The 26,652-nt window shown below is 42.4% G+C and overlaps 1 protein-coding gene across 1 annotated transcript in view; it reads right to left on the bottom strand.

Annotated features, from left to right (window-relative positions):
• Window positions 1-499: 499 nt before the first annotated feature.
• AGBL1 (AGBL carboxypeptidase 1) overlaps window positions 500-26,652 on the bottom strand; it is a 248,017-nt gene continuing 221,864 nt past the window's right edge. The window contains exon 22 of the mRNA XM_054272993.1: window positions 500-2,264. Coding sequence (XP_054128968.1) covers window positions 1,958-2,264 — 307 coding nt within the window. The 3' untranslated portion in view covers window positions 500-1,957. The remainder of the gene's footprint in view (window positions 2,265-26,652) is intronic.

Here is a 26,652-nt window from a genome sequence, read left to right as displayed (position 1 = left end):
TTTATTATATCATGATTACTCCTGCACAGTTTAGTCACCAGCACAGAATTTTCCCACTGAAATGAATTCCCTCTATCTTAAAAAAACTCAGAATGAAACAGCTAGAAAGCCAAATATTATAGCCCAAATATTTGCATCTCATTAAGGAAAATGCTGATTTTAGAAAGATTTCTTTGCAATAGGGTTTACCACTGGCAAGCCCTGGTAGGCACCCTTCAGCTACTCTGGTGGCAGTGTTGGTACAGAAAGCAAAGTGGGTGCAAACATGCATGACACAGATATGTACAACAGTATTTTTTACCCAGTGTTCTGGGGATATCCTGTGTGCTGAACACCCCTGAGCGTGGCTTTTGTATGCCGCCATCAGTACCTAGCACAGTGTCAAGTTTTTGTCATGCCTACAAACACTGGATTTTTAAGTTAATTATACACATACATTGTTTCTTTATTAATAAGCTTCGAAGCAGTATTATACAAACTATTATAATGGGAACACCTGTTTCACCTCTTTTGTGTCCCTTCCCGTGAGCCACCCTTTTATTAAAATTCAGTATTGTGTGCAACAAGCTGCATGCTAAACCAAGCAGAACAGGACATCTGTACAGAGGCACACACCACACCTAATGAATTAGTCTGGGCTAAGAAGCTCAGCTTCTAAGGACCCAAGCTGCCTGCCTTTTGAGCAGCATCCCTGAGAGATAGAGACACAGGGAGCTCTCATGTGCTAGGGAAGATTTTAAGATCCGTGGATACTGAAAACCAAGCAGAACAGAAAGAAGCTTTTTATCTAAAGACAACCTCCTGCTGGAAAATATTGTCTAGGTAGTCTGAAGAAAGGTGCTCAGAAACACATCCGAGCATTTCATGTTCTGCACTAGGAATTCTCTTCAAAACCAGCATAAAACCAGGAAGATGACATGGTGCTTTTAACAATGCATCAATATTAATAATAATCATCGCTGGTAATCACTGGAGTCCTTGCAGGCTGTAATGTTACACACTCAGCACATTCATCCTTGTCCTTGAGCCTCACAAAGCAGTGACAGAGTTGGGAGCCTCTTGCATCTTAAAATTATCTCCATCTGGATTCAGGGCAATTCCCCATTTGCAGCAGCAGAGTCTAAGACACTTGGCAAGTTCAGGCAATGTGAAGTGTGAGATGAAGTGACATGGCTTCATGCTTTAGAGATACGGAACACATGTGTGAGTTCTCTGTCTGTGCTGGATTCTCAGGAGCTGGGAGGCAATTTTAGGAGAAATCTAATTTTTCTCCATTTGGAGATTAAAGAAACTGTTCTGATTGATGCTTGGGCTAAATTCACTCCTGGGTTTTGCCACCATCACTAGTCTATTGGTGGATTTATCTCAGGTTTCCAGAGGATCACTATGAATTGTCACTGCTGCTGTCTTTACTGTGGCACATTGGATTTCCCATGGTGTTGCTGAGACACAACCATCTCAGAAATATGCACAGCCTGACCCAACCTGTTGAATGCACTGTAAAAATTCTCATCAGACAGAAATCAGAGACATGCTCTACAGCTCAAGAGAGAATGGCAACAGAGAGCTCTGCTGAAAGGCATCAATAACTGTCACTTCTCCAGGCAAAGGCTGCCTAAAGTCAGAAAAAGAGAATTATCTCTGATTCCTTGGTCTCAGAATACTGTTCCTTAGGTCAATCTGTGTGAAACCATGAGGCAGCCATGAAGCTGGGGTTATGTTTAGGAATGGATGATCTCACATGGTACCACCGGGGCTGGTGGCCCCTTGCTCTGCCTCGGGTACAAAGTGTAAGGAGTCGTTCTCAGCAGATGTATGGATACAAATTACACAAACAGACAGTCAGCTCTCCATTCAGAACCAGGAGCAACACATCTGGGAAGGGTGCTGAAGCTGGCAAACAGGCAAACACGAGCAGTGACGCATTTTCTTGCTGCTCTGCAGGTCGCAGCCTTGCTCACACAGGACTGCTCTCAAACCCACGGCACAGCCCAAGTGCTGGTGAGCCCAGAGGAAGGGCTGTGCTGTTGGGTGCTGGCTGGCTGGAAATGTAGAGCTCCCTCAGAGCCCTGGAGCTGCATGTCTGTCCTGTGGTCACTCCTTCATCTTCTGTCTCGCCTTCCACACATGAGAGGCACTCCTGGATCTCCTGGTCTAGCTCCAAGAATTCCTCTTCACCATCAGAGCTACTGGCAGTGTCATAGTCAATCTCTTCTGCACAAGGAGGTTCATCATCAGACTCCAGGCTGCTGTTGCTGCACCTTCTGCAGAAAAACCACAAGAGAGACTGGACGTCACCAAAGGAGGAGGTGTTCTCAGGGGGAAGAGCAAGCAACAGGGAAATGTTTTTTCTGGGTTCAACCTTGGCTCTGTTAATAAGGGATGAGATGGTACTAAGCAAGCTCTGGTGTGTCTTTGTGTCTGTCTCACCTATGAGAGTGATAAAATGAAGAGTGATACTCACTGACCTCTCAGGAGTAAAGCATTATTATTCCCATCACTATTACTGCTATGGCCAATACAGAAACAGAGTGCTTTACATACAGACAATACCATTCTTGCCTTGAGGCACCAACAAAGGTGGCAGAAGCTGAAATACAGCAGAGAAGGCGGCATTCAGTTTCCAGAAGGTTGCTGGTTTAATCATCGTCCCCCTCGCTGTAGTTCCATATTTAGTGTAAGACCTAATTAATCCAGGTGGTTGAAGTGCCTTGGCATCTTTTCCTCCTGTTCTGTGGATGCTCAGAGCACTGCTAACAAGAGGCAGCACAAACACAAAACTGAGCCTCTTGGACCTTCGAGCACACTGGCTGCAGGGAGGGCAGAAGCACCAGGAGAGGCTGTGTTTTGTGAAGAACATGGAAAGGTTTTGATAGCTTGACTTCCTGGGAAAGGGCCAAACTCGGAGTCAAGCCTGAATGGCTGAGGAAAGACTCTAAGTGGATGCCACAGCCACATCATCTGCCTCTCAGAAAGGCAGGTTTCCCCACCTTGGCCTCCTGCTATTTACTCAAAGGAATGGCCACAGGGGCTTTCCTTGCATGGCCCCTTTCAATGAGGTTTGCCTGATGCAATATTTATGGCAGAAAAGTGACCACCAGACTAGATGGCTCTGGGGGTCCTTCTCCTTCCAGGCTGTCTGCATCCCATCTGGCTCTCAGCCCATCTGGGCAACTGGGAAATTTTTTGAGACCAGAAAGAAGCCTGTGTGATTTTAGTGCTGTCTCGGTCACAGTCTGGATGAATCAGGGGAAGAAGAGATACTGCATTTTTCACCTCCAGGTCAATGTTTTCAATCAGACTCAGAGCAGGGGGATGTATTGCTTTGGGGGACAGGCAAAGGAATAATAATATTCCACCTCTGGGCCAGAGTTTTTTCATTTGTCCTGAGCTGGGAAGAGTGAATGGCTTGGCAGATGGAGCATACACAGCTTTAATGTGTGGTCTGCTCACTTACATGCCAGTAACCAGAATAATCTTCCAGCTTTCAGCTGTTACACAGCACGGCCAGCAAGTGATGTTTCAGAACATGCCAAAGGTGTAAAGTATTGCTTTTGGGTGTATTGATCCCTCCCCTCTTCTGCACTCCAAGAAAGGTGTAAGATTTTCCTAGGTCTGAGACTCCAGATCTTAACTGCAGAGAATTCTGCAGCAGAAACAGGCAGTGTCAACCCACATCTCCTTCTCAGGCTGATCTATGGCTTAGTTTACTTCAAAGGCTGGGTATAAAGGATTTTCTGAAAGCTTAATAGAGCTGTACAGCTTAAAAATAAATAAAAGAATAATTATGCACTTTTACAGTTTCTGGCTCTACTTCAGTCTGCTCAGAAATCTGGGTCAGGAAGAACTCATACTGAAAATGAGGATGTGACATGAAACAAAACAAACAAACCAGGACAATCCTCCCAGCACAAACAGCAACAGCGATGGTCCCAGCAGAGTCTGACCAGTGGGTTTGATTTCTTCTTTAAATTTCCATATGCAGGCATTGCATGAATTACCATGATACTGAGTACCTATGATAATGTTCAAAGCTGACTAAACCCAGGGGAACCAGAATTTTCATTTATAAGCCCTGCTCTTGCAGATTTGCAATCAAAAAGAACCAAAGCATACCTACTTTCAATATTGCACTTGTACATTTTTAAGGAGCTGCTAATGCCATTGGGATGGAACATAGCTGTTACCCAACTCACTGATATTTTACAGATGGAGAAGCTTGCAGCCCAGGAACTGAAGGTCAAACATTTGCATTAACAGGATAATTGGGGGGAAAAAAGGTCCCTATTATTACTTAAATCTGGGAAGCCAAATAACAGGATCTTCTGAATTTTTCAATAATTTAAGTGATTTTAGGACTGTGTTTCTGACAAAAAAGGGAAAATGCCTCCTACCACAAAAACATTTTGCTAATGAAGGGAAGTCTGGAAGACAACAAACAGAGAATGAAAGGCAAAAAATACAAACCTGCCATTTCTTTACATTGAAGACTGAAGGGATATTATTTAGGAAGCAAGCATTTATTCATAAAACATTTGCCACCAGCACAGGTCTCATAGTGAGCTACCAAACAGCAAAGGGATGGCACCAACCTCCCCCTGCTGCCAACACAGGCTGCAGTCACACTGCCGACTTCAAAGCTGAGAGGATCTTCATCACATTAACAAACTCTACAAACCAGTTACATCTCTGCCCTGTACGGAAATTTACATCCCAATAATTCACTTTCTGCCGCAGAAAGATTTAAAACACATTAAAATGTGTTTTACACATGTTACAAAGCAACACAAATGAGCTGGTTCCTAGCAGCAGGTTCCTCTGAAAGAGGAGAGGTGGCAGCTTGTGGCACATGGAGGAGCCAGCCAGTTCCACCAACCAAGTGCCACTCCACATCACAGAGACCTTCCATGCAAATGGTGAAACATGGTAAGGAATAGGATTGCCAACATCTATTGACTATTGCATTCTTCCCCAACAGAGTTTTGGGGGTTTATTTGTTTGTTTTTAATCTGATCTTTAAAAGATGGAAAAGAATTAGCGCGACAAAAAATGAAACGAAAAACCAAAAGCAAAACAACAACAAAAAACCTACCCAGGAGACATGAAACATATTTATCAAAGAATAATGATGTTGTCTTGCAGAAGGTAAACAAAGAGGAAAACCAATGACACTACATTATAGAAATTCAAGACAAATGTAGAGTATGAATACCACTGAACATGAACACAGTGCAGAGGAGAGGGGGGAAGGCTGATAAATATATTCTACAGCCAGCAGTCCCCCAGCTTTCACTATAAAACATGGACACATTTGGTTGATCTTCAAAACCTATGGCCTCATAGCCCCCATCTATTCCAGCTGATGGGAACCACAGCAGCAATTTGCAACTTCATGATGTGATAAATAGAATTTCTTTGTTTTGATTTTTAATTTGCATATTCACTCAGATATGACTTAATCTTAATTAGTTCTCTCCTCTTCTATGTGGGTGTGTTTTTTTGTTTGCTCAGTTTTGGAAAGCAAGCAAGATTTGGTTCCCTATAAAATAATTCAGGGGTTTTTTGCTGGCTTAATGGGAGGAGAAGGAGAAGGGAGCCCAGTGCCTCCTTGCACAACTGGAACTTTGTGGTATGACTGGGAAACACTTCTTTTAGGTGCCTGCTGCCAACCCCTCATTCTGAGTCAGCCTGCTAGGACACAGCTGGAGAGAAAGCTCTCATGTCAGCTGTCCTGCTGAGCCACACCTCAGAGCACACACTCTGCAGCTGTGGTGACAAACTAGAGCTGCACACTGCACATGGGCATGAGTGGCATCTCTCCTCCATACTTAATTTTCATCTACTCGTACAAGGAAAAAACTAGAGAACCCCTGAGTAACTTCTAGCGATTTTTCACTCACATTTTGCATTTGTGGCAGGTCACTCACTCTCTCTGTATTCTGCTGGCTGGCTCAAAATAGAACCTTTCATTTCTTTCTGCTGGAAAGAACGGGCACTGACAACTGTCCCTCTTAGGGAATCCGTGGCTGCTGCTCAGGGTTTCTGCTTGACCTTCACTTGACAGCCCTCACAGTTGCAATGCATTACAGAAGGAAGTGGAGCATTTACTTTCCTTTCATATTGCTCCTCTCACTGTTGAATTTTGTTGCAGAGAGAAACTGGAAGTGGGGGGGTTTAAATGCATCACATAAAAAGGAGGAAAAAGCTGAAGCTGGAGACCACTGCTGGTCATGGTCATACCAATGATTCTCTCTGAAGGATGTATCAACAAACAAGCAAACATGTCCTCAGCCTCTCTCTGCAATGAAAAATAACCTCCCAGCATAACCACCCTGCCTGTAACCCTATTTTCTCCTTGTGTTAAACCTTCTCTATATCATGGCATGTCCCAGTTCTTTGGAAGCTGCCCAAAGCAGGGATGTGGCTGTATATAATGAGCCAAGCACATCTCTGATACAGTTCATAGACTAAATAAGGCAGGAAATAGCTTTACTGAAATTTTTCAAGAGATGAGACATTCTTGTATGTGAACAGAAAACAGAAAAAAGATTTTTATGTGATTTAACAGGTCAAATTCTCCACAATTACAGCATTCACCTGAAGGGTGTTTTTTTTCCGCACTCAGGCAGGGAGTGGAGAGCCCAGAGAGTTCCCTGACCACAGTTATCACCTGTGCAGAAGGGGAATTGCCCATTCTTTTCCAAAGAAGTTTTACCTATTGTATGAACAGTTACCAGTGCTGGTAAATAAAGTGTCCTGAAGCTTTAAAGATATGCTGCCCTCTCCATAGTGAATTGGAACTGCCTTGCCCTTCTGGCTTTCTGACATTCAAATTCCATCTACATCACCAAATCTAAAAGGGATGTGTGGTCCTGCACAGTTTTGCTTTTGAGGAAACCATATGTTTTATTAAAAGCAGGAACACTGCTTCTGAAGGCTTGTAATGAATCTAAAATGAACCTTAAGCAGACACATTTGCAGTAATCCCAGAGTACAATTCTGCCTTTAATTGCTTCAATAAAGTAGTATTTTAGGACATAAATGAAACAACTATGATGCTTGCAGGTAATTACACCTGTAAGAAATACACTAGAGCAACAGGATGCCAGCAAGGAAGGGCTTTAATTTGCCCTTTGTGTCTGGATTCGGTTGCTACAAGATGCCTTGCACACCTTGTAATGACTTTCTAATTTCTCCTTGGCTGTTCAGAAGCTCCCCAGACAGTGCCTGGCACCCTCCTGCCTGAGGAATGCCAGACAAGGATCTGTTTAGTCCCTGACCTCACCGAGGGAGGGGACCAGCTCTGTTCTGATGCAGGATGACTCCAGCTTTAGGAGCTATTGCTTTACCCTATTGTTGCTGCACAGCAAACACTAATGATGTTAATTTTGTAGACTCCCAAGGGACTTCCCTTTCCAAAGACCCTTTGACAAGGACTTTTGCATCACACATCTCCTGAGAAAGTGTGTGCACAGCCCAAGGCAGTGCCAGGTGCCCTGGCTCTCAGCCCACCACAGCCCATCCTTTCACCAGCAATATAAACGTAATTAAACATGGTCTTGAATCCTGTTTGCTGTGCCTGAGACATGTTTGGTCTTGTTCTGAGTGTAGGTTGATGGTTTGTTTTTTTTTTACTTTTTTTCTCCCTGCTGCAAATAGCCAAGAGAAAGGTGCAATTCATCGCTAAGGCTCGAACTAATTAGTTTTTCAGAAGTTCCCAGGCTAATTGTTGACTGCAATATTTCTAATTGATTTGGCCAGATTGGAAATGGGTGTCTGGTGCACCAGTTAGATAAGTAAAGGGCAAAGGGGTTTTATTTAGAAGAGAAGACAGCTTGTAAATAAAAGGAGAGCACGAAGAGGAAGAAACAGGCTGACTCCTGGCCAATACTGTCCCCTAATGTTCATTCAGGCTTGCAACAATTTAGCCCTGGGTCAGCAATTCACTTGCATCTACCATAAACTATTCTTATTCCCAGGAATGGCTGCTTCCAACAGCGGTGAGAAGGTGGCTGATGATGCTGTAAGGGCAGGGGAGGTGCTGGGCACACACCTCTCATCACAATTTTCCATTTCCATCTTAGGGAATGGAAAAGCCTTCAATGAACGCAGAGAACTGCATTTAATTGAATTACACCACGCCATTGGGACAGCTTTGATCTTTCTGTGAAAGATGAGCTTGCAGACAGGACAAGAAGGCATTTTTCTCCCATTTGAAGGGTAGCTGACATTGCATCACATTCCTGGGTTCCAGGTATCTCAGCTCAAGATCCAGGTGTGCTTCCAATGCTAACCAATAAAATTCACACCAATAAAATTCTGATGCTGGTCTTCAGACTTGCAGGATGGAAAAGCTGCTGAGGGGCCAGAGGCTGTGGATTCAGTCTTATGAACAATCATTAATTTCTTCCTAATGGAAGACCAATCTATATATCAGAGCAGGGCAAACACTGCATCTTTAGCATTCTTATAGCTGTAGGCTTGTAAGCATTAATAAAACCCAGTGACTTGAACAGATACAAGTCAGCCACGAAATTAAGCTCTGGCAGTTGCTGCAGACCCCAAACATAATGAGTTTTTCTTCTCTCACCCTTAGACTGTTCTTAGGTCTTGTATATTTTTTTTTTCTTTAAATACATTCACATTTCAGCACAGGAAAGCACCATCCTGTGGGTATTTTATGAAAGATTTGTGAACTGGCATATTCATTTTGGTTTGCGATGTTGTTTTCTTTCTCATAGAATACCTGGCTTGGATAAACCATTAATAATTCCATTAATCTGCTGCTTGCAAGGGCAGATATGAACAGAACAGCTGCATCCCCATCACCACTGACAAGCTAAACCAGGGTAAAATTTCCACTTATTATGGTGCGACTTTAATTTTAAAAGAACCTAAGTGTGGAGAACTCTGACTTTACCTCCGCAGACATTCCAGGCAACCTGTTAAATTTCAGTCACACCAAACAAGTTCAGCCACTCCACCCAAGCTGGGGGAACAGCTCATTCACCCAAAACTGGCATCCACCACCAGCTTTTGTGTTAATTCCTTGGCAATATGAGATATGCCTGAAGAAATATCGAGACATGACTGCCCATGTCTGTACAGCACCATATTCTTGACATTTGGGCCAAAATCCCAAGCACCAGGGCTCAAGCCCTGGGACACAAATTTTAAGCAAGTTGAAGACTTTTATAAGAATCATATGTGATATATTTTTGTGATATATTCAGGCACTGTTGGGAAAAAAAAGCTTAGAGTATTTTGGGAAAACAAAGGCCACATGTTGCTTTTTAGATCCATATTACACTGCACTTGGTGTTTATTTAAGGGATGGCTTAATACCAGGTCCACTGTGATCTTGTTATATTCATTAAAAATGAGATATACTCACAGGGAACAGAAGATGGCTGATATAAAGTAGATGGAATAATACCCATCCACCAGGCAGCACAAGTAATGGCTTGGATTAAGAGTTTAAGGATCAGAGGAAATGCTTCCAAAGCAGGTAAATTTTGGCTTTCTACAGCTTAAGCTTCCTATGGAAATATGAGCAGTCAAGGCCTCTTGTATGGGAAGATATTTAGTGAGACTACCAGAACTCATTAGGATACTAAATAATGAAAGAGTTGCTGAAAATATGATTTTGAAAGTGTTTGAGAGCTTTTCTCACAGTGTCTCTATCTCAAGCAATTTCTTCTCAAAAAGATAATCATGTTATTGATGATACTTAGCAGTCCAGCCAAAGTAATACAGGAAGATTATTGGAATCCTTGTAATTGCTTTTAGATGCTTCCAGTAGTTGAGATATTGGCACTGTGTGTGGGGAAAGAAATGTAGAAAGATTTTGGCTTAGATGCTAAAAAATTGCACTGCTGAGGATAAAGAATGTAAAGGCAGGCAGGTTCTCCTGAGATCTTTTTTCCCTTGGTGCTCTTTCACATAATTCCACTGACTCTATCCAAGCTGTATAAGTGGTTCTATATATTTAATTTCAAAAGTCCAAGTTTTATATGTATATATCCCTTAGTTCTCTCTGGGCAACTTAAAGGATTTGGGATTTTGAAAGCAAAATGTTTTAAGATGACCAAGACATGTCTAGCCTGTGCCTTAGTTAAATAGCTGTCCTATGTGCAAGGTATTTTTGGGGTCAGATAAATACACATGCAAATATCTGTTTGCACAGCAGATGACAGATAGATAGCTAATTACTTGACTGAACTAATAATTGATGTAAATCACTAATTTCCAACCATTACACCCAGTGAAGAAGAAAGAAACCTCTTGGTTGCTAGTTTTTCTTCATGAAAACGTATTTTTAGCTGTTACCCACTCTGGTGTTTCAGAGAATCTATGGCAGAGGACAAATTATGAGGTTAAATTATTATAAATTATATGTGTCCATGTATGTAAATAAGCTTAAACAAGCGCGTAAATACAGTACCATCGTTTATCTACCTCTCCTTAAAGACAGATAAATAACAGATATATACACATTATACACACACCCGGACACCCACACATGCAGTCAGTTACGTGGTTTGCTCTGTATTCAGAGCACAGTTTTCATTACAAGACATGGGACGTCTCAGGAGATGCTCCTACAGCTCCCTGAGAAATAACAATAGGTGATCACTGAACCTTGATGCTGTTGCATTCAAGTGGAAGCAACCTGAGGGAAAGAGCTGCTTGTGACCAGAGCAAAGCAATTCTTTGACTCCAGTCCCCAGGTGAGTGTTGACAAAGCAGGAGTTCACCTGAAAGGGAAATTAGACCATCTGTGTAGGATTGGAAGCAACTGACAGAATGAGAGGGCACAGTCCTAAGCTGTGCCAAGGGAAATATAGATTGGATATTATAGGTTGGTATTATTATTAAAGTTTTTTACAGAAAGGGTGATAAAGTTTTTGAAATGGCTGCCTGGGGAGGTGGTGGAGTCACCATCCTTGGATGTGTCTAAAAAGAGACTGGACTCAGTGCCATGGTTTAGTTGAGGTGTTGGGGCTGGGTTGGGCTTGATGACCTTGAAGGTCTCTTCCAACCTTGTGATTCTGTGGCTTGAGATATGTAAGGATGGTCAAGAGGCAGGCAGAAATGGTTGAGTAAAACATCCAGTGTTATCAGCTGTTTGGGAGCTTAAAGCACGACTGTGGCTAAATTTAAGATCTTGGATTCTCAGTAAGGAAATCAGGACATTTTCCTATTCCACATGGACCTGACTCGTTCTTGTACCTCTTAAAGTAAGGAACTCACATTTTTAGAAACCCCTCTAATTTTTTCCAAAATCTTGTGCTTCAAATGGGTAAAGAACAGGTGGGACAAAAAATACTCAACTTGGGTAAAGAGAATGATTCTTGTTCTGAAGCACCCAGAGAAGGGACAGGGTATGGCAACACATGGAGGTTCAACAGCTGTTCTTCCACTGAATTCTGCTTTTAAGGAAAGGCTTCAGACAAATCTCAGCTTAAGTGCCACAGAAAATAATTCCTGGAGTGCACTGAAGGCAGTTATGGCCAACATGATGGCAAAGCCCTGAAGCCTCAGAGCTTCCAGGTGATGAACATCATTTAACACGGCCACCTCTCAAAGTGACTTTGCCTATGGTCCTTTACCAAGGTCTAGTGTTATCACAGATTTCTTGGAATGGATCCAACACAAATCTGCAAAGTCACAATCCTCCTAAAAGTGATACATCTCATTCAGGGGTGCTGATCATAACTGATTTGAGAAACCTCCTGTATTGTAAAAAGTTCTGACACTGATATGGAACTTTTGGTCTCTCATCCTTTCCTGAGGAGAACAAATATATTTAATCAATATTATAGTTGGTGGGGGAGAGAGAGACACCCTGTGTGTACCCATAAGAATGAAAGACAGCAAGGGCAAGGTCAAAGAAATCTATTGTGCCTTTAAAGCAGATTGAAGTGGAGTTTATAGCAGTAACATCTGATGAAGTATGTCTGATCATAAATAATCAACAATAGATGCAGCTTAAAACTTCAGCCTCTGCCCTCATCCTAAATCTCTTCTCAGACATAATGAGATTCAGATAAAACAAATCTGAATACTCATGTTCAATATCTTTCAAAACATTCTGATCAATTATGTTTTTAACACCATATGGACCCAACTCCAAAACCTTGCTTAACCTCGCTCATTACACAGCTGATTTGCATATGCTTTGGACTCCATTAAGGACAACAAAAAATGTCATCTACTGCATATAAAAGTGGCAACGCTTGCTAATTCCCTGATCTTGCCAAAGCCCTGCCAGATGTTTCATGAAGAATAGCAAATATTTCATTATGTTCTCCCTGCTTCCTAAAATTTGTCTGTCAGGAACTGCAAGGATGAATAAGAAAAACAACAGGCATGGAGAGCTGACAAAAACATGAAGCATCAGTTTCAACCTATTTCAGAGCTCAAATGGGGTTCTAAAGGGATTCTGTGTGCCAGGAGGACCTTCCAGCCAGGAAAATATGACTCCCAGTAAAGAGAGGAAAGAGGAAAACAACCATTTGCTCTGATCTAAGGAGACAGCTTCGCCTTGCAAAAAGAACAGAGTAAAGCACATATAAAAGTTGCAATTGCTGTTTGTTGTACAAGAGATCTCCAAATTCTCTTCTGTGTTCCTGTTGTAGGCATTTAATAATGTTTCACCTATATAACAGGCAGATGCAGTTTCCAAATGAATCCATTTGTAGCTTGTAGCATCTATCAACTCCCAGCAGGGAACATTTTTTAAAATCGCTGTTAACATGTATTTTCTGAATATTTTATTAAAACCAATTTTCAAGTGCCTGCCAAAATATTCTATGTGTATTACCTGAAAGTTGCAATTATATTTTCTTCCTTTTTTCTGTATGTGAATATATATGTCTATATTTATATATGCTTACATAAATTCTAAAAAGAACACTAACCCACCATGGAAGCAAGCATATTCTGAGTGAAAGCTGAAGCAACATAAACTGACAAAAGTATTCATTTAATTATGGTGAGACATGTATTTGGATGGATGGGGCAAATTATAGCACAGCTTGCAGAGCAGTGAAACAATCACTTTATAGAGAACCACCCTGAGCATTTAACGTCACTCTCTGATTTACAACTGAAAATGATAAAAGGTCAGTTCTTGTGCACAGTGTAAGTGACTGAAAAAATATGTCAGGCTGTACATCAAAAGAAAATTAAATCATGAGGTTACAACACTTGGTTTTCAAAGATACAGGTTCCGTATTCACTGGGCTTGCAGTCACTGTGAGCAAACTGCTTTTCTCTCTTTTCCTCAATTCCCCAAAAAAGGGAACACACAAGGCTCCATCACTGCACCTGTCTGCATGGCAGAGCCAAGGTGTGTCTGAAGCCTTCCAACACCTGCCTAGTCCAAATGAGGGTGCAGAGCTCTTTAATTGCCTCTTCTATGTGTGTGCCCTTCTCTCCTCTGAAAGAAGTGACAAAAAGGGTGCTTAACCTTGCTGAGCAAGGTCCAAAAATGCTAAACCTCACTGAGCTTGGTCCAAAAACTCCTCTCAACAAGTGACTTCAGTGAAGTAGCAAGTTTCCAGATGCATTAGGGACAGAAGTCAGTGTTCTTGATTCTGCCAGACAGGAATGAAGAGTTTAGCTGGAGGAATTATGAGGATGCAGGACTCCTGTTGACATCAAGAGCGGGGAGAGATGCTCAGTGACACCAAGGATTAGCTGCCAGATCATATTTTGAAAGAGAAATGCTGTAATTCTTGCAGTTCTGAAAACAAGTAACATCATAAAAATGAAGGGGAGATGGTTTAGAAAGGAAAGAAACAGCCAAAAGCTGCCAGATTTTCTGTACCCAGTGTGATTTTAAAGTGCCCAGCAATCCTGGCTGCCAGATCCAGCTCAAGCAAACAAAGGTTGAGGACTTGTGCATAATGGTTCCACTGGACCTGAAAACCTCATTAGTCACGAAATCTTGTATTTCCTGGCATTTGCCTTTGTAGTTATCTTTTCCTAGCTCCTCGTGTTGTCTCTGCTTCAGAAAGCTGCTTATTGCACCAAAATTAAGTGGCATCTGCTCTTCTCATGGTGGATTCTGTCTTCCAGGAACTGAAACACCAGCTGAAGAGCAGGTCCTGAGTTGTTCTGGCTCATGAATTGTCACCAAGGTGTGGAAAGAGCCCACAGAAAATTGCATTTTCCAGTGCAAACAGCACAGGTCCAAGTGCTAGAATATACAAACACACTTCACAGAGGGGATGCATTTAGGAAGGTTATATTCATGGATACAAACAGGGTTCTTGATTGATGCGTTCTGTGAGAGAATCTCTTCCTTCCCCACCAAATCATCCTGGCCTCATTTTCTCCACAGCCATTTCTGCTGCACCAGCAATAATGAGGTTCCCCCACAGTAACATTTCAAGTGCCAGTAACACACAAACCCTTAAAAAAACCCCTTGTATTATGCTGAGGGGCCCAGGCTCTTGGAATGATGGAGATAATGGAATGGTGGAGTAGCTGCAGCCAAGCCAGGCTGCTGCTGACTTTACCCTGAGATTCCCAGGCTCACACTGGACTTTCTCCTTTTCTGCACAGCCAACCCAGAGATAAACTGTGTCAGATTTAATGGTGCATGATACAGGCAATTCAGTATCAAGGAGAGGGGGGAAAGAAAGCATTTCTGAGGCAAGATGGGTTATCAGCTCAGCTCAAAAAGCAACCTATCAAGAAACACTGCCAAGGCGACTTCAGAAATCCATAATTTAGGTGCTACCTTAAGCCTGAAACTTTGTTTGGAAATTTCTTACTTCTCACAAGCAGACTGGCAAAGCCCAGAAGGATCAGACCAGCTATCAGTCCAGATGACAAAGTAATACACTTAGTGTATATCAAGTGCTGTGCACATGAAAGGTGCAGGAAAGATGGCAACATTATACAGTTTTATCCTGCAAGGAATCAAAGCTGTTATTACACAGCAGTTTTCCAAGGGCTATTACACTCCATTGCTTACCCACCAATCAGCTCACCTTACTGGGCTTCCCAACAGTATGAATCACTTTTAAATAACAATGCATTTGCTTTACATACAAACTTTGCAGCCTGAAACACCCCATACTGCTTTCTGAAAAGGGAAGAAGCCTGAAGATTTATCAGGAACAGGGCTGTTGATGTGCAGAAGCTGCACCAGCATGTCCCAGCTGAGCAGCTGAGCTCCTGAACAGCATCATTCACCACTAATTTTGCAGCCATTTCTAAGGCAGGGAGTGACACTTTACTTTCAATCTTGTCATTTTTTAGAACAGAAGGCAAAGAATTCTAAAGTCAGTCAACAACCGGTGCAAAAATTTTAAGGAACTGAAGAGAAGAGAAATATGCCCTGTGTCAAAACTTGACAAAGATGAAAGCCCTAGATCCCAAATTCTTAGTACTCAGAGTATTTCTTGGTTTGCAAGTGAATAAAGATTGCTGTGCAAGGACAATCATTCCACGGAATCACTTAATGATCTGGGTTGGAAGGGACCTTAAAGATAATCTCGTTCCAATCCTCCTTTCATTGCCAGGAACATTTTCCACTAGATCAGGTTGCTCAAAGCCTCATCCAACCTGACCTTAAACACTTCCAGGGATGGGGATCATTGGTTGATGATTACAACAGCAGTGAGAGCCTGTGGAACCTTTCATGCCAGCCTCACACCCTCACTCCAGAGATGGGCCCCATGGCAAGGCAGGGTGCAAACTGCAGCCACTGCCGGTTGCATTTCTCTGACACACACACATATTTGCTGGAACTGTCTCCTGTGAGTTTAGGAGGAAAAGGCTCAGAATTAAATACGCAATTAAGGTTGCATTAACCTAAGCTGCTAAGGGTGAATTCCATAAGCAAAGTGTGTAAATTATGTGTGCAAAGATCTGTGACTATGCAGGAGCCCAGCCAAGCACCCCAAACCAATAGCTTTAACCTCTGGAGGTGTTTCCTCCCACTCCTTCATGCTGCTGTAGGCATTTCCAATGCAAGAGAGGTCCATGAAGAGACAATCAAGAGAAAAGAAAATTTCCTGAGCTGTCTAATCCCTTGCTGCTTTCAAGATCTCCCCATCCCAGAAGTTTCACATATCCTTGTCCCACACTACTCCCTATAGTCAGGAAATGCCTAATACTTCTCTTCTTACAGAGGGTCTCCTTTAAGATGGATTAAACTGAAACTCCGCAAACTCAGACCTGTCAATTTCCTCTGCTGGAGACTTTGGATTTAGACATCTTTGCTCTACTGGAAAATATCCACTGATAACAAGCAATTATTATTATGAGATACATCCTTAGAGATAGAAACTGGCTGCTAGGAAAGACTGAAATGAAGGGAAGAGGAGAAAAATAAAAATACTATTCCCACTTACCCTGACAGGGATTTAATCACCTTCCCAGCATGACATATCAAGAGTCCTTGGACAACCTCCTGAACAAGACTCAATTGACACCTATAATGTAAAGCACTTGATTTTCTCACGATAACATTAAGCATCATTACTAGAAATGGATGATACAGTTCAAAGCTAATTTCAAATTTAATTTGAAACCATTAAATATATATGTAATTGCCTCTTCCCACAAACCAGCATTTGGGCCCTGAAGGCAGCATCTATAGTAAGCTAAAAGACTGTATGTGAAGCTCTTTCTGTGAGAATTAACAAGTGTGCATGAGATGCAATGATTTATAAAATACATACATGAGGCCTCTATTAGGAAGAACTGAAATCAACCATTGTGTGATTAGGGCTGTTTTAAAGCAATAACTGTAGTGGGGAGGAGGTGCTGTAGGAGAGGAACAGAGGGTTAATGTGCTCTTCTTGCCAATGCTGTGGACCTGAATGTTCAAGTCATGGTGGAAAAAACTGAGCAAACCAACTGTGGCGTATTCCAGAAGGAATTTGGGGTGCATCATGAATCCTCAGAGAGTTCAGAGCGCAAGCAAACTGTGCTGGACAAGCAGCAGACCCCTGAGAATGGACCTGTCTGCTTTAAGGGCAGTGCTGAGACTGAGAGCCTCAAAATGAGCATCCCTGGCACAGAGCTGAGCAACCAACAAAAGGAGACATCCTGCCAAAGCACAGATTAGAAAATTAGTTATGGAGGTGAACAAAACAGTAGCTGGTGCAGAATTTCAATGGGGATACTAAAAATCTCAGTCTAGAACACAGGAAGGAAATGAGCTCCCTGTAAAGCTCAGCAGAGGTGCGAAGTAAGGAAGGAGACACAGGGAGGGTGGAAAGTTGTAAAGTATTAAAGCACCTGCACTGCTCAGATGACCTGGACTCCAGCAGTGCCCAGGACTGCTGATCACAGGAGCTACAATAATATTTGCCTCCTTGGAAAGGCTCTCAGTTTGATCAGCATCTGCCAGGTGTAGGAGTAAGCTGAGAGCCTCGCAGGAACAGGGCTCTGGGTAGATGACAACTCTTTCCCAAAGCCTTTTGCAGGAGAACAGGAATTCCATACCAGGACACTCAGTAGCAGGATTTTTTTAATGCTCACCAAAGTCAATAAAGCAGCTGAGGACAGTTGGGAATGGGGTTACCACAGGGGCTTGTGGGGTGCAGCAGCAACGTGGGACAGACACACCCCTAAGGTCAGGCTTTGTCCAGTACAACACAATGGTGGAAATAATTTTGAAATGTGTTATCCCTTGGTAAGGCTGGATACAAAATGGGGAGCTCATATCCAGATTGTGGCCTTTTTCCAGTTCTGAAATCCAAACATTATATATTCCCCTTTCCTTACCCAGTGTTGCTTCAGTGCTTAATTATCTACCTGCTGGCCTGGCCTTTTCTGCCATACTGGTGCCAGACCATCACTGATGTGCCTATCAGGGTGAAACGAGCTCTGAACTGGGTGATAAATTGTTGTTTTTGCTGCAGCTGCTCACATCTCGTAAATGTTTAAACAGTATAATCACACACATCTCTAGTAGCTGCTTGGTTATGTTTATTTTGGATGAGGTGCTATGAAGTTCCTTAGATGTATGTGTCAAATATTCATAGATGGCAGGCTACTGAAACATTTTTCTTTAGTATTTATTTATAGACTTTGTTTATCAACAGAATCAATCTTCACGTTCCCAGACGCAGCATTACTTCTTGCCTTACCCATTTTTCCCAGACACTGCCTGTCTATCTCACAATATCCCTCTTCCTGCAACATCTATTCACAGAATATCTGTGCAAGGTATCTTCCCATGGGTACTCACAGCATCCATCTCTTTAATTCCAACCATATATCCACTCCATCTAATGCTCGTCATCTCTCTGAAGCACTTGCTCTCTCTCTCTCCTCTCACCATCTCTTTATCTAGGCTATGGTATCTGTCTCTCTGTTGTGATTCTCTATCCCTTTCTCTCAGTCACTCACCAGGGTATAATTATGGATTTTGGACCGCAAGAGGTTTTTCCTTTTTTTTTATTTCCTCCGCAGATTGGGCTCACAAATCACCAGTTAATTTATTTGTTTTTATGCAAAGACTGGATGTGAGGAATGAACTCCAGAAGGGCACAAGTGCCTTTGGGTCAAAGCCTCTTTCCCAGGCTTTTTTGCTTCCCCGCTGTGTGTGAACTGTTCACTGCTGTGAGAGCTGCTGTTATCTGAGAAACTCATCTTCAAACAAAGATGCTGCAGTGACTACTGCCTCCCTGTTCTCTTCCTCTTTTCCCTTTCCAATTCCCTTTTTCTCCTCCCATGTTTCCTCTCTTCCCTCTCCCCAGTACTTTGCATCCACTACTTCAAGCTTTTCCCTTCCCTTCTTTTGTCTGCTTGGTATTCCGAGGACGACGAGTGAAAGTCCCTCCCTATTAAAAATTCACTGTCAAATAAATATTAAAGCAGGCAGGAAGATCCAGTTGGCTCTGTGTGATTTATCATGATCTGCAACACAAGACCCAGGTTTACCCACTTCACAGGGACATGAAGGACTTGGCGACCCCCAGCTCTTAGAAACCCCATGATGGGGACAGATTCCCTCCTCACCATCAGCCTGAATGAGATGGGTAGAGCAGGAGAGGAAGAATGCAAAAACTAAAATCTCTCCTTGTTTTTTTTCTTCCTACTTTTTTTCCTCTTACAGAAAAATTGACACATAAACTGTACAAAAAATTAATATCAGGTCTCATGGAAATTATTGTAGAGGAGAGGAAAGGAAAAAAAAAGGAAAGAAAAAGAAATAAAGCAGAGCAAACTCTATGAAAGGTGGGAGGGAAAAACTTCCATGTCTCTGGTTTTGGTTCCCTGTGCAAAGAGCCCAGCATTTCATAATTTTTCTTCAGGCAGGGCCAGTATGGTTCAACAGCAGAATAACACATGCAATAATTAATTAATAGCTTCACAGTTTTATGGATAGGTTTAACTCTCCCTTATTTAGAGCTGCTGGAAAAGACTGAGACAGATGCAAAGCACAAAAACATGAATTAACTGGTATCAACATGGAAGGAGAAAATACTATTTTCACTGAAGTGAGCAAATTTGCTGATAGCTTATGGACTTCAGAGGGGACCCAGATTTAATTTGAAGAGTAAAGATATTTCCCCTCCCACCACAGTCTGCCATGCCTGTGTGAGCTATAGGATTGCTAGCCTGTGCCTTAGTTCCTTCACAGCAAAGGATGGGAATAACTGTGCTCCCAGCAGTGGCAATCTTCCAAATGATGACTAATTCTTAGAGAAGAGGAGTCAATACAGCTTTCAGAGGAGAAGGCAGAAGAAAAACCCACCACTCCTTTCCCCTATATTGATTGGGACTGCCTAGTAGTGTTTTAAACATGCAACATCCATGAAGGAGACACGAGCTGTGAGTGGGCAAAGCTTCTACACAGGAGCAGCCCATGAACACATCAACAGGTCCGTAAGAGAAGTCATAGAGAAAGAAGCTTCTGCCATGCCCAGACTCAGCCAGGAGCAGAGCAAGAGGCAAAGAAGAGAGAAAATGGAGAATTTTGAGATCAGGACTCAGCTGCTCAAGAGGTTTTGTGTCTCTCCTCATGTTCACCCTTACCATGGTGGGAAGGCCCAGTATGAACCACTGGAACACGATGTGGAGGCGCTCCAAAGGTAGATCAGAAAGAATGATCCATCTTGCCTGACTTGTCTAATTTACTTATTGTGAGCAGATGGGTTATGAGGTCTGCCATCAGTGATGAATTATATTCATGATAAGTCATTCCCAGCTAATGAGGATCCATTATCATTATCTGCTAAGGAAGAGTAACGGCTTGCCAAGACAGAGTGGGGGTTTCACAGTTTCCAGGGAGAATATTCTGGGCTGGTAGCCACCTGGCTATTGAATTTTCAGGAAACTGAAAGCTTTCCAAGATGGATACCTTCTGCTTGTTTCAAGCCTTGGTTTTTAATTTCTTTGGGCAAGTTTAGGAGAGGGAATGTAAAAGGAGGTGGTGGAGGAGGAGGAAGTGAGGGAAAATAGTAGTAACTGTGTCTGATAAGACTGTGATTAAATCAAGGTCTCACTTTAATTACACTGCATTTAAATAAATTTTGCCTAGTAAGTAATTGTAATTAAACTGCAATTAAACATGTATTTATATCACCATTTCCTCCCCTGCACAGCTGTCTGTTTCCACCTCCTGTTGTTGCTGTCTACCTGCCAAAGCCTCTGAATTATCACAAGGGACTTTACATTTCCTTGGACTTCCTGGAGGAGATCTTGTGGGGGGAAAGGTCTGAGGCTCCCCCACAAGAAGCTAAAAGGAACTTCTGTTTTCAAGCTGTGTTGGAAGAATGGTGCAGCTGATGCTGTGATAAATGAGACCTGAGGAAAATGTTGTGAGGGGCAAAGGTATGAATGAAAGGAAGCAAATGTCTCTTTTCCTCTCAGAGGAACTGGAAAAGAGCCACATTTTCACCTCTTTGAAACTTCTTCACATTTGGGCTAGAAATGAAAGTATCCTCCTTGCCTTCTTCAGAGCACCTTTGTTATGGGTTTCTTTCCTAAAGCCCCAAATCTCTGTTTACAGCATCAAGTTCATGCATTCTTTTACATTATCTGGAGGAAAAGAGCTCACTTACCTACACATCTGCAGGTGAGAGTCCAGACCTCAGAATACAACTCTTGAGCTCTGTTTTAAGCTTTTTAGGAGTATTCACTGACTCTAACTGTGTCTCAGTTTCCTTTATTTGCTGCTCCGAGCTCCCCACACATAACAACCCTACAGATGGTCTTTAAAGTTTACTGCAGTTCTCAACAATTGGGTTAGGAAAGTCTGTTATGGAAAAAACAGGAGGTTCTAGCTATTTGAAATGAAAGCTGGTTCCTGTTAGGAACCTGAAGGCAGTAAGGAAAGGAGAAACAAAAGAAGAAATAAACAGCTGAAGGGAGAGTGATAAATATGAGAAGGTGAACATATCACAGCAGGAAGAATGCCCAGGGCTAACGAAAGCAAACTGGTTTCTCTGCCTTACCTCCCTCCTCATCAGAGATGATGGAAAACATCTCCATTTGTGCCTCTGCTCTCACAAAGCTCTAATTAAGGGGCTGGAGAAATACCACCGTCACCCTCATCTGTTTGTGCTCAGTCGCTGAAAGGACACCATGCATCTCCCTGACAGGTAGTCATTACAGCTGGCTATGGGGGCACCCCTCCTCCCAGCAGAGCCCCAGCCCTCACTTAAACACCTCCAAGGAGATCCTCAATGGGCTCCTGGTGCTCCAGGGAGGTGAGCCATGGAGCCCTTATCATCATGGAAATCACTGCTGGCAGGGAAAGGGCAGCTGGTGGGGCAGAGACTGCATTCTGGACATGTTGCTTCAAAAGACACACAGCAAATGGGAGAATCCACATGTACAAATGTACAATATCTAGAAGTGCATGTGGGTGCAATGTATACAATAAAAAAAAATTAATTATTATTCAAAATTAGTTAAACAAATCTATTTTGTTATTGACAATTTCCGTGTGACTGCTGTGTCGCACTCTTTCACTCCCTCTCTTCCTTCAGACATTTCTGTTTTCTCTCTGATTAACTGGTCTCAGGAAGGTCCTTATGGCAGTGTTTGGTGGGAAAAAAAAAAAAAACAGAACAAGCATCTCAAGCTTGATTTTCTGATGTGACCAATAGTCAGCCTGATCTGGAGTAATCTGTCACGTCAAAGAATATAGATCCCAACTCTGGGACTGTCTTTTCAAACCTTTCTTTAATCTATAACCTCAGTTCTACTCTCATAAATAGGAAACAAAAGCAATGCTACTGGAGTGATATTTATCAGAAGAATGATTGGACATTACTTTCCCTGCAGACTCACTCTGGAATCATTGTTTATTTATTGGTTTGTCAACAATATCTTTCACTCATAAACAGTCTGATCTTAATGGTATCCTTTCCACTTTCTAAATCAAAATGGGAGGAAACCCCCGAGGCTGTCATCACCCACAGTTTCCCCACACAGCATCTTTTTTAATCAGGAGCCAGGGAAAGAAATGCCACCATTTTAAGGGTACACGAACTGCTGCCCTTTCCCTTTGGCAAAATGCTGTGCACAAACCATCGAGTACATGACGACTTTCAGTTTGATTCAGCTCAACTTAGAGGTGCAGTCAAAGGAGGAAAATGACTGTCATAGGTCAAAGCCCAAACCTTCCTTTCTCTTTAATGGCTCTGTGACTGCCTCAGGCTTTTTGTTTTCACTTGCAGTGAACTCCAATCTGCCAGCAATTTTGTTCTGCTATTAGACAGATGGAATAATGTGAACAATTATCACCTCTGTGTGCATTCTCTGTTTCTCTTTTGATGTAAATACATCTATTTGCAATCACAGATGGCCTTCAACCCCTTTAAAAGAGACCTAAGACAGATCTTTTAGAAAGGAGGCTTAGACAAGAGTCTCCTGAACATTTGGGACTCAGTGGAGATTTTCTAGAACCATCTGGATGCAATCCTTTGCAATGTGCTCCAGCACGACCCTGCTTGAGCAGGGACGGGGATGATCCACAGATCACCCACAGTGGTCTCTTCACCCAGCATGGACAGAGTTCAAAAGAAAATCTCATTTCTGCCTGTGCCTGCCTGTCCCATCCACCAGCCACTGGATCCAGGCTGTGCTGCCCTTGCTGAGTGCACACTCAGTCACTTCCACAGCTGAATATTCACCACGAATCCTCACTTTGGCTGATTTACTGAAATTAAAACAGGCATGATTAAAAATGAGATCAGCATCCCTTCCCTTGTGGATTATTTGTAGGCAGCACTAACAGAGCTGTTTCAATGCAGGGGCTATTTTCCTCTCAATGGTGCCCTAAACTGGTCATTTTTACACACCACAGCATGATTGACATTCCCAGTCCTAGGAAAAAATGTTTTGCTGATTTAGTCATGGAAGGAAGACTGATCTAATTTTGAACAAAATCCAGATATTAGTCTGAAATCTCAGAGAGGAAAGCAGCGAGAGGAGGGGGAAAAGCAGAAGAGAAAACCTCAAAAGGTAGAGGCAGAATGCTGTGAGACATTATCCTTCATTCAGCATGCAGATGAGTTTGCCAGGCAGGAAGCAAAATGGAGAAAAGGTTTCTGAGGCATCACATGCCATCTCTGCTGCCACTCACACACTTTAATTACCCCTAAATCAAGAGCAATAGCTTCCCCAGCCCTGAAATGCACGCTGCCTGTCTCCTTATACACATAATAAGGCCTGCAGGGATTTCAGAGACTTTAGCCTTGCACGTCTCATTGCTCTGATCCCGAGGCTTCTTTTAGCATAAAATCAGCAGAAAAGCACTGAGAGGCACAGCCTTATTTTAACAAATCCCTATCCTGCTTGCCAAACCTACCTGAGTCAGTGCATGCCCAGGACTGTGATTTGGATTCTCTTGCACAGGGTATATTTGTGTACTGCTGTTTCCATATGTCATCCTGCACTTGTTATGCTGCTAAAAACTCCACTGGTACCTATGCAAGGAAGGAGCCCCAGCAGAAAATCTGCAGTATTTCTAATTTTCATGAGATTTCTAGGAATGGGCAAGACCTTTTGGAAGGAAAAAAGAGAAGAATCTCCAAACATTTGTCCCCTTCCCAGCTACAAATCAAAATTAGTTCCTCCTAGGGAAATTAAGGTCACAAAAATTTAGCTGAGCTCTCATTTTTTTTTTTTTTTCCTTTCCTATTTCTATCTCTGGTTCTTGGCCTTCAATTTGTTAATTACTGTGGGTGACATCCAAGGAGAAATGTTCAAAATGAAGTATTAAACACCATGAGAGGGGAATTAGTCTCAGCCACTACAGTGGCATCTGGTTTAAACTAAATTTTGTGGCTGCTCCTCAAATCTATGAAGGGAGACAAATGATACATTGCAACCATAGGTAAATAAAGTTAATAATTTGATCATCTTTCAGCCACCTCTTCCTCTCTTCATGAACTACAGAGGAAGGTAGGTAACAAGCTCTATTTAGACACTCAGATTTTACAGCCAAAGGTTATATTTTGCAAAGGTTTGTGCTGCTGAGAAAACATGCCCCAAGGAGAAGTTTGAGAAGAGATAGATGAAGGATATTAAAATGGTCAATGAAGAAAGAGATGAGCCTAAACTATTAAATCCATATATTCCTGCAAAGTTCAACACCAGGACTGTCTGAACACCCTGAATTTTGGATATATATCACTGAAATAGGGAAGGTCTAGGACAGGCAAAAGATAAGTAGAAAAAAACTGTGTTTTGCTTAGGTGTTTATTGGCTTTTCTTGGCAAAAACAATGAATGCATCACCCACAATGCAGAGTGAGAGCAATCCTTCCCCCAAAACCTTGCACAGGAGTGGGCTGGAATATAAAAGCAGTATGATCATATATTAAGGGGCAATATAGTGTTATCCTGAAAATTTCATACTGTTAGCAAATTACGGTCTTACTAAGAACCATGGTTTGCTGGCTCAGCCTTGCAGGATTTTTGTTGTCCCATCTGAATATAAGGAGATGATCCAGAGCCAGGTTGAGCAGTCCTTGAGGAGGACACCTGGGATAAACACAGTTCCAGGGGAAGGTGTGGGCTGGGATTTTGAGTTTGTTTTGTGAATAAATGGAACCAGAAAGCTGCCACCTGCTTGGGATGCATTTGAAAGGAGGGAGAAAGATAAACATTGCAGGAGTTCATGATATCATAAAAACCTTATTCTTTAACTTGATTCCCATCTTGGAGACACCCACAGGAAACTATTTACAGGAGGGATCTGAGAAAGGAAAGGGCAAGGAATTAGGGAATCTTTTCTACAACCACTATAAAAGAAAGTGCATTAGAATGTGGGGGATGCAAAAAGGTTTTGAAAACTGCTTCAAAAAAAAAAAAAATTAGATTGTAGCAACTCTATTGGTATCTGGCTTTTCTCTGTTAAACAAAACTCCAGCCCCTTCCCATTCTAAATCTAGTTTAAAGCTCTCCAGCCAGCTTGTTACCAAGACCCTCTTGCACACTTGGTTATTTTGTGCCCATGCCCAAAACCTGAAGAGGAAGAGGAGAGTTTGGGGAGGATGTCAGTTCTCTCACAGTAGTGTGAGCAGTTACCACACTCACAGGCCACATTCTCATTATATCTCTCTGCTGCTACCACTACTTCCCTTCTGACTGCATTCTATCCACATTAAAATAATTGCTATTGTTATGATAAACAGCTGGTGAGTGTGATGTGTGACTAGTGACCTCACACATAGGGAGCAGAGGAGATTTCCATAAAACATAGGGAAAAAATGGGGAGCTCGCTCATGATGTGGAAAGCAGCCTGGTGTGGCTTGCAAGAACTCGCTGAACCTACAGGCAAAATCCATCACCAGTGTTCAGTTCTGGTTCTGAAGTTCTGTCACCCGAACACCAGCACTGCACTGCCCCCCATGTGTTTCAGATCCCCTGGTACCTGACTCAAATATTTCCCTTCTTGTTTGTCTCAGAAATGCTGAGCACAGTGTGAAAAATCAGCAAGAGCAAGGAATTCTCAGCAAATCTGAAAACAATGACACAGGTAGGTAAACATCTGAGGCAGGAATGAGCTGCCAAACATCAGCTCCTTGACTTCTTTGAATATTTTGTTTCTTATTTTTATGTATGCACGTGCTGTAAAGCCTGTTTATCTGTTTGCTTCTTGCCCAATGAATCTCCAAAGCCTCCTGTGCCTCAGCTATGACTCATTTCTGAACGAATTCATGAAAGGCAAATAGCATGTTTCCAGATCCACACACTTGTCTGATATTACTGGGCACTTCATCATTTGGAGGAAATTTTTTCCCACTTGTCTCAATCTTCCCTTTCCCCTCATACATGCAAAGCCATTGCCCCTGTATGCTGACCACTCAGAGATTACAAATCATTTTAAGTGGAGGAGAGGTTGAGCCCCAGCTTTGTGCGGGCTGCATTTTGTTTAAGTTGCTCGTGCTGTTCCAACATCTGTCATATCCTCCACAGCAGTGCAATCAAACTGTCAGGGCTGAGTGAAGTTTTGCTGATCCAATCTGCTCCTTCTGTGATTCCTGTCAAAGGCATCAGGAGGTGGCAGATACAGTTGTGTGCTCTTTAAACAACAGATCTTTATTTCTGCACATTAAAGGAACTGTTATTGTTTGTTTCTCTTAAGCTCACAAAGCGTGTTCAGATGTGGCTGCAGTCACAAACCAGGCTGCACTTCCCAGATTCCTCTGCACTCCCA

Source organism: Melozone crissalis, unplaced genomic scaffold, assembly GCF_028551555.1.
Source record: "Melozone crissalis strain CALT ecotype California unplaced genomic scaffold, PUWL_Pcris_2 ptg000014l_1, whole genome shotgun sequence".
NCBI classification, from domain to species: Eukaryota; Metazoa; Chordata; class Aves; order Passeriformes; family Passerellidae; genus Melozone; species Melozone crissalis.
This window is presented reverse-complemented; position numbering and strand designations above follow the sequence as displayed.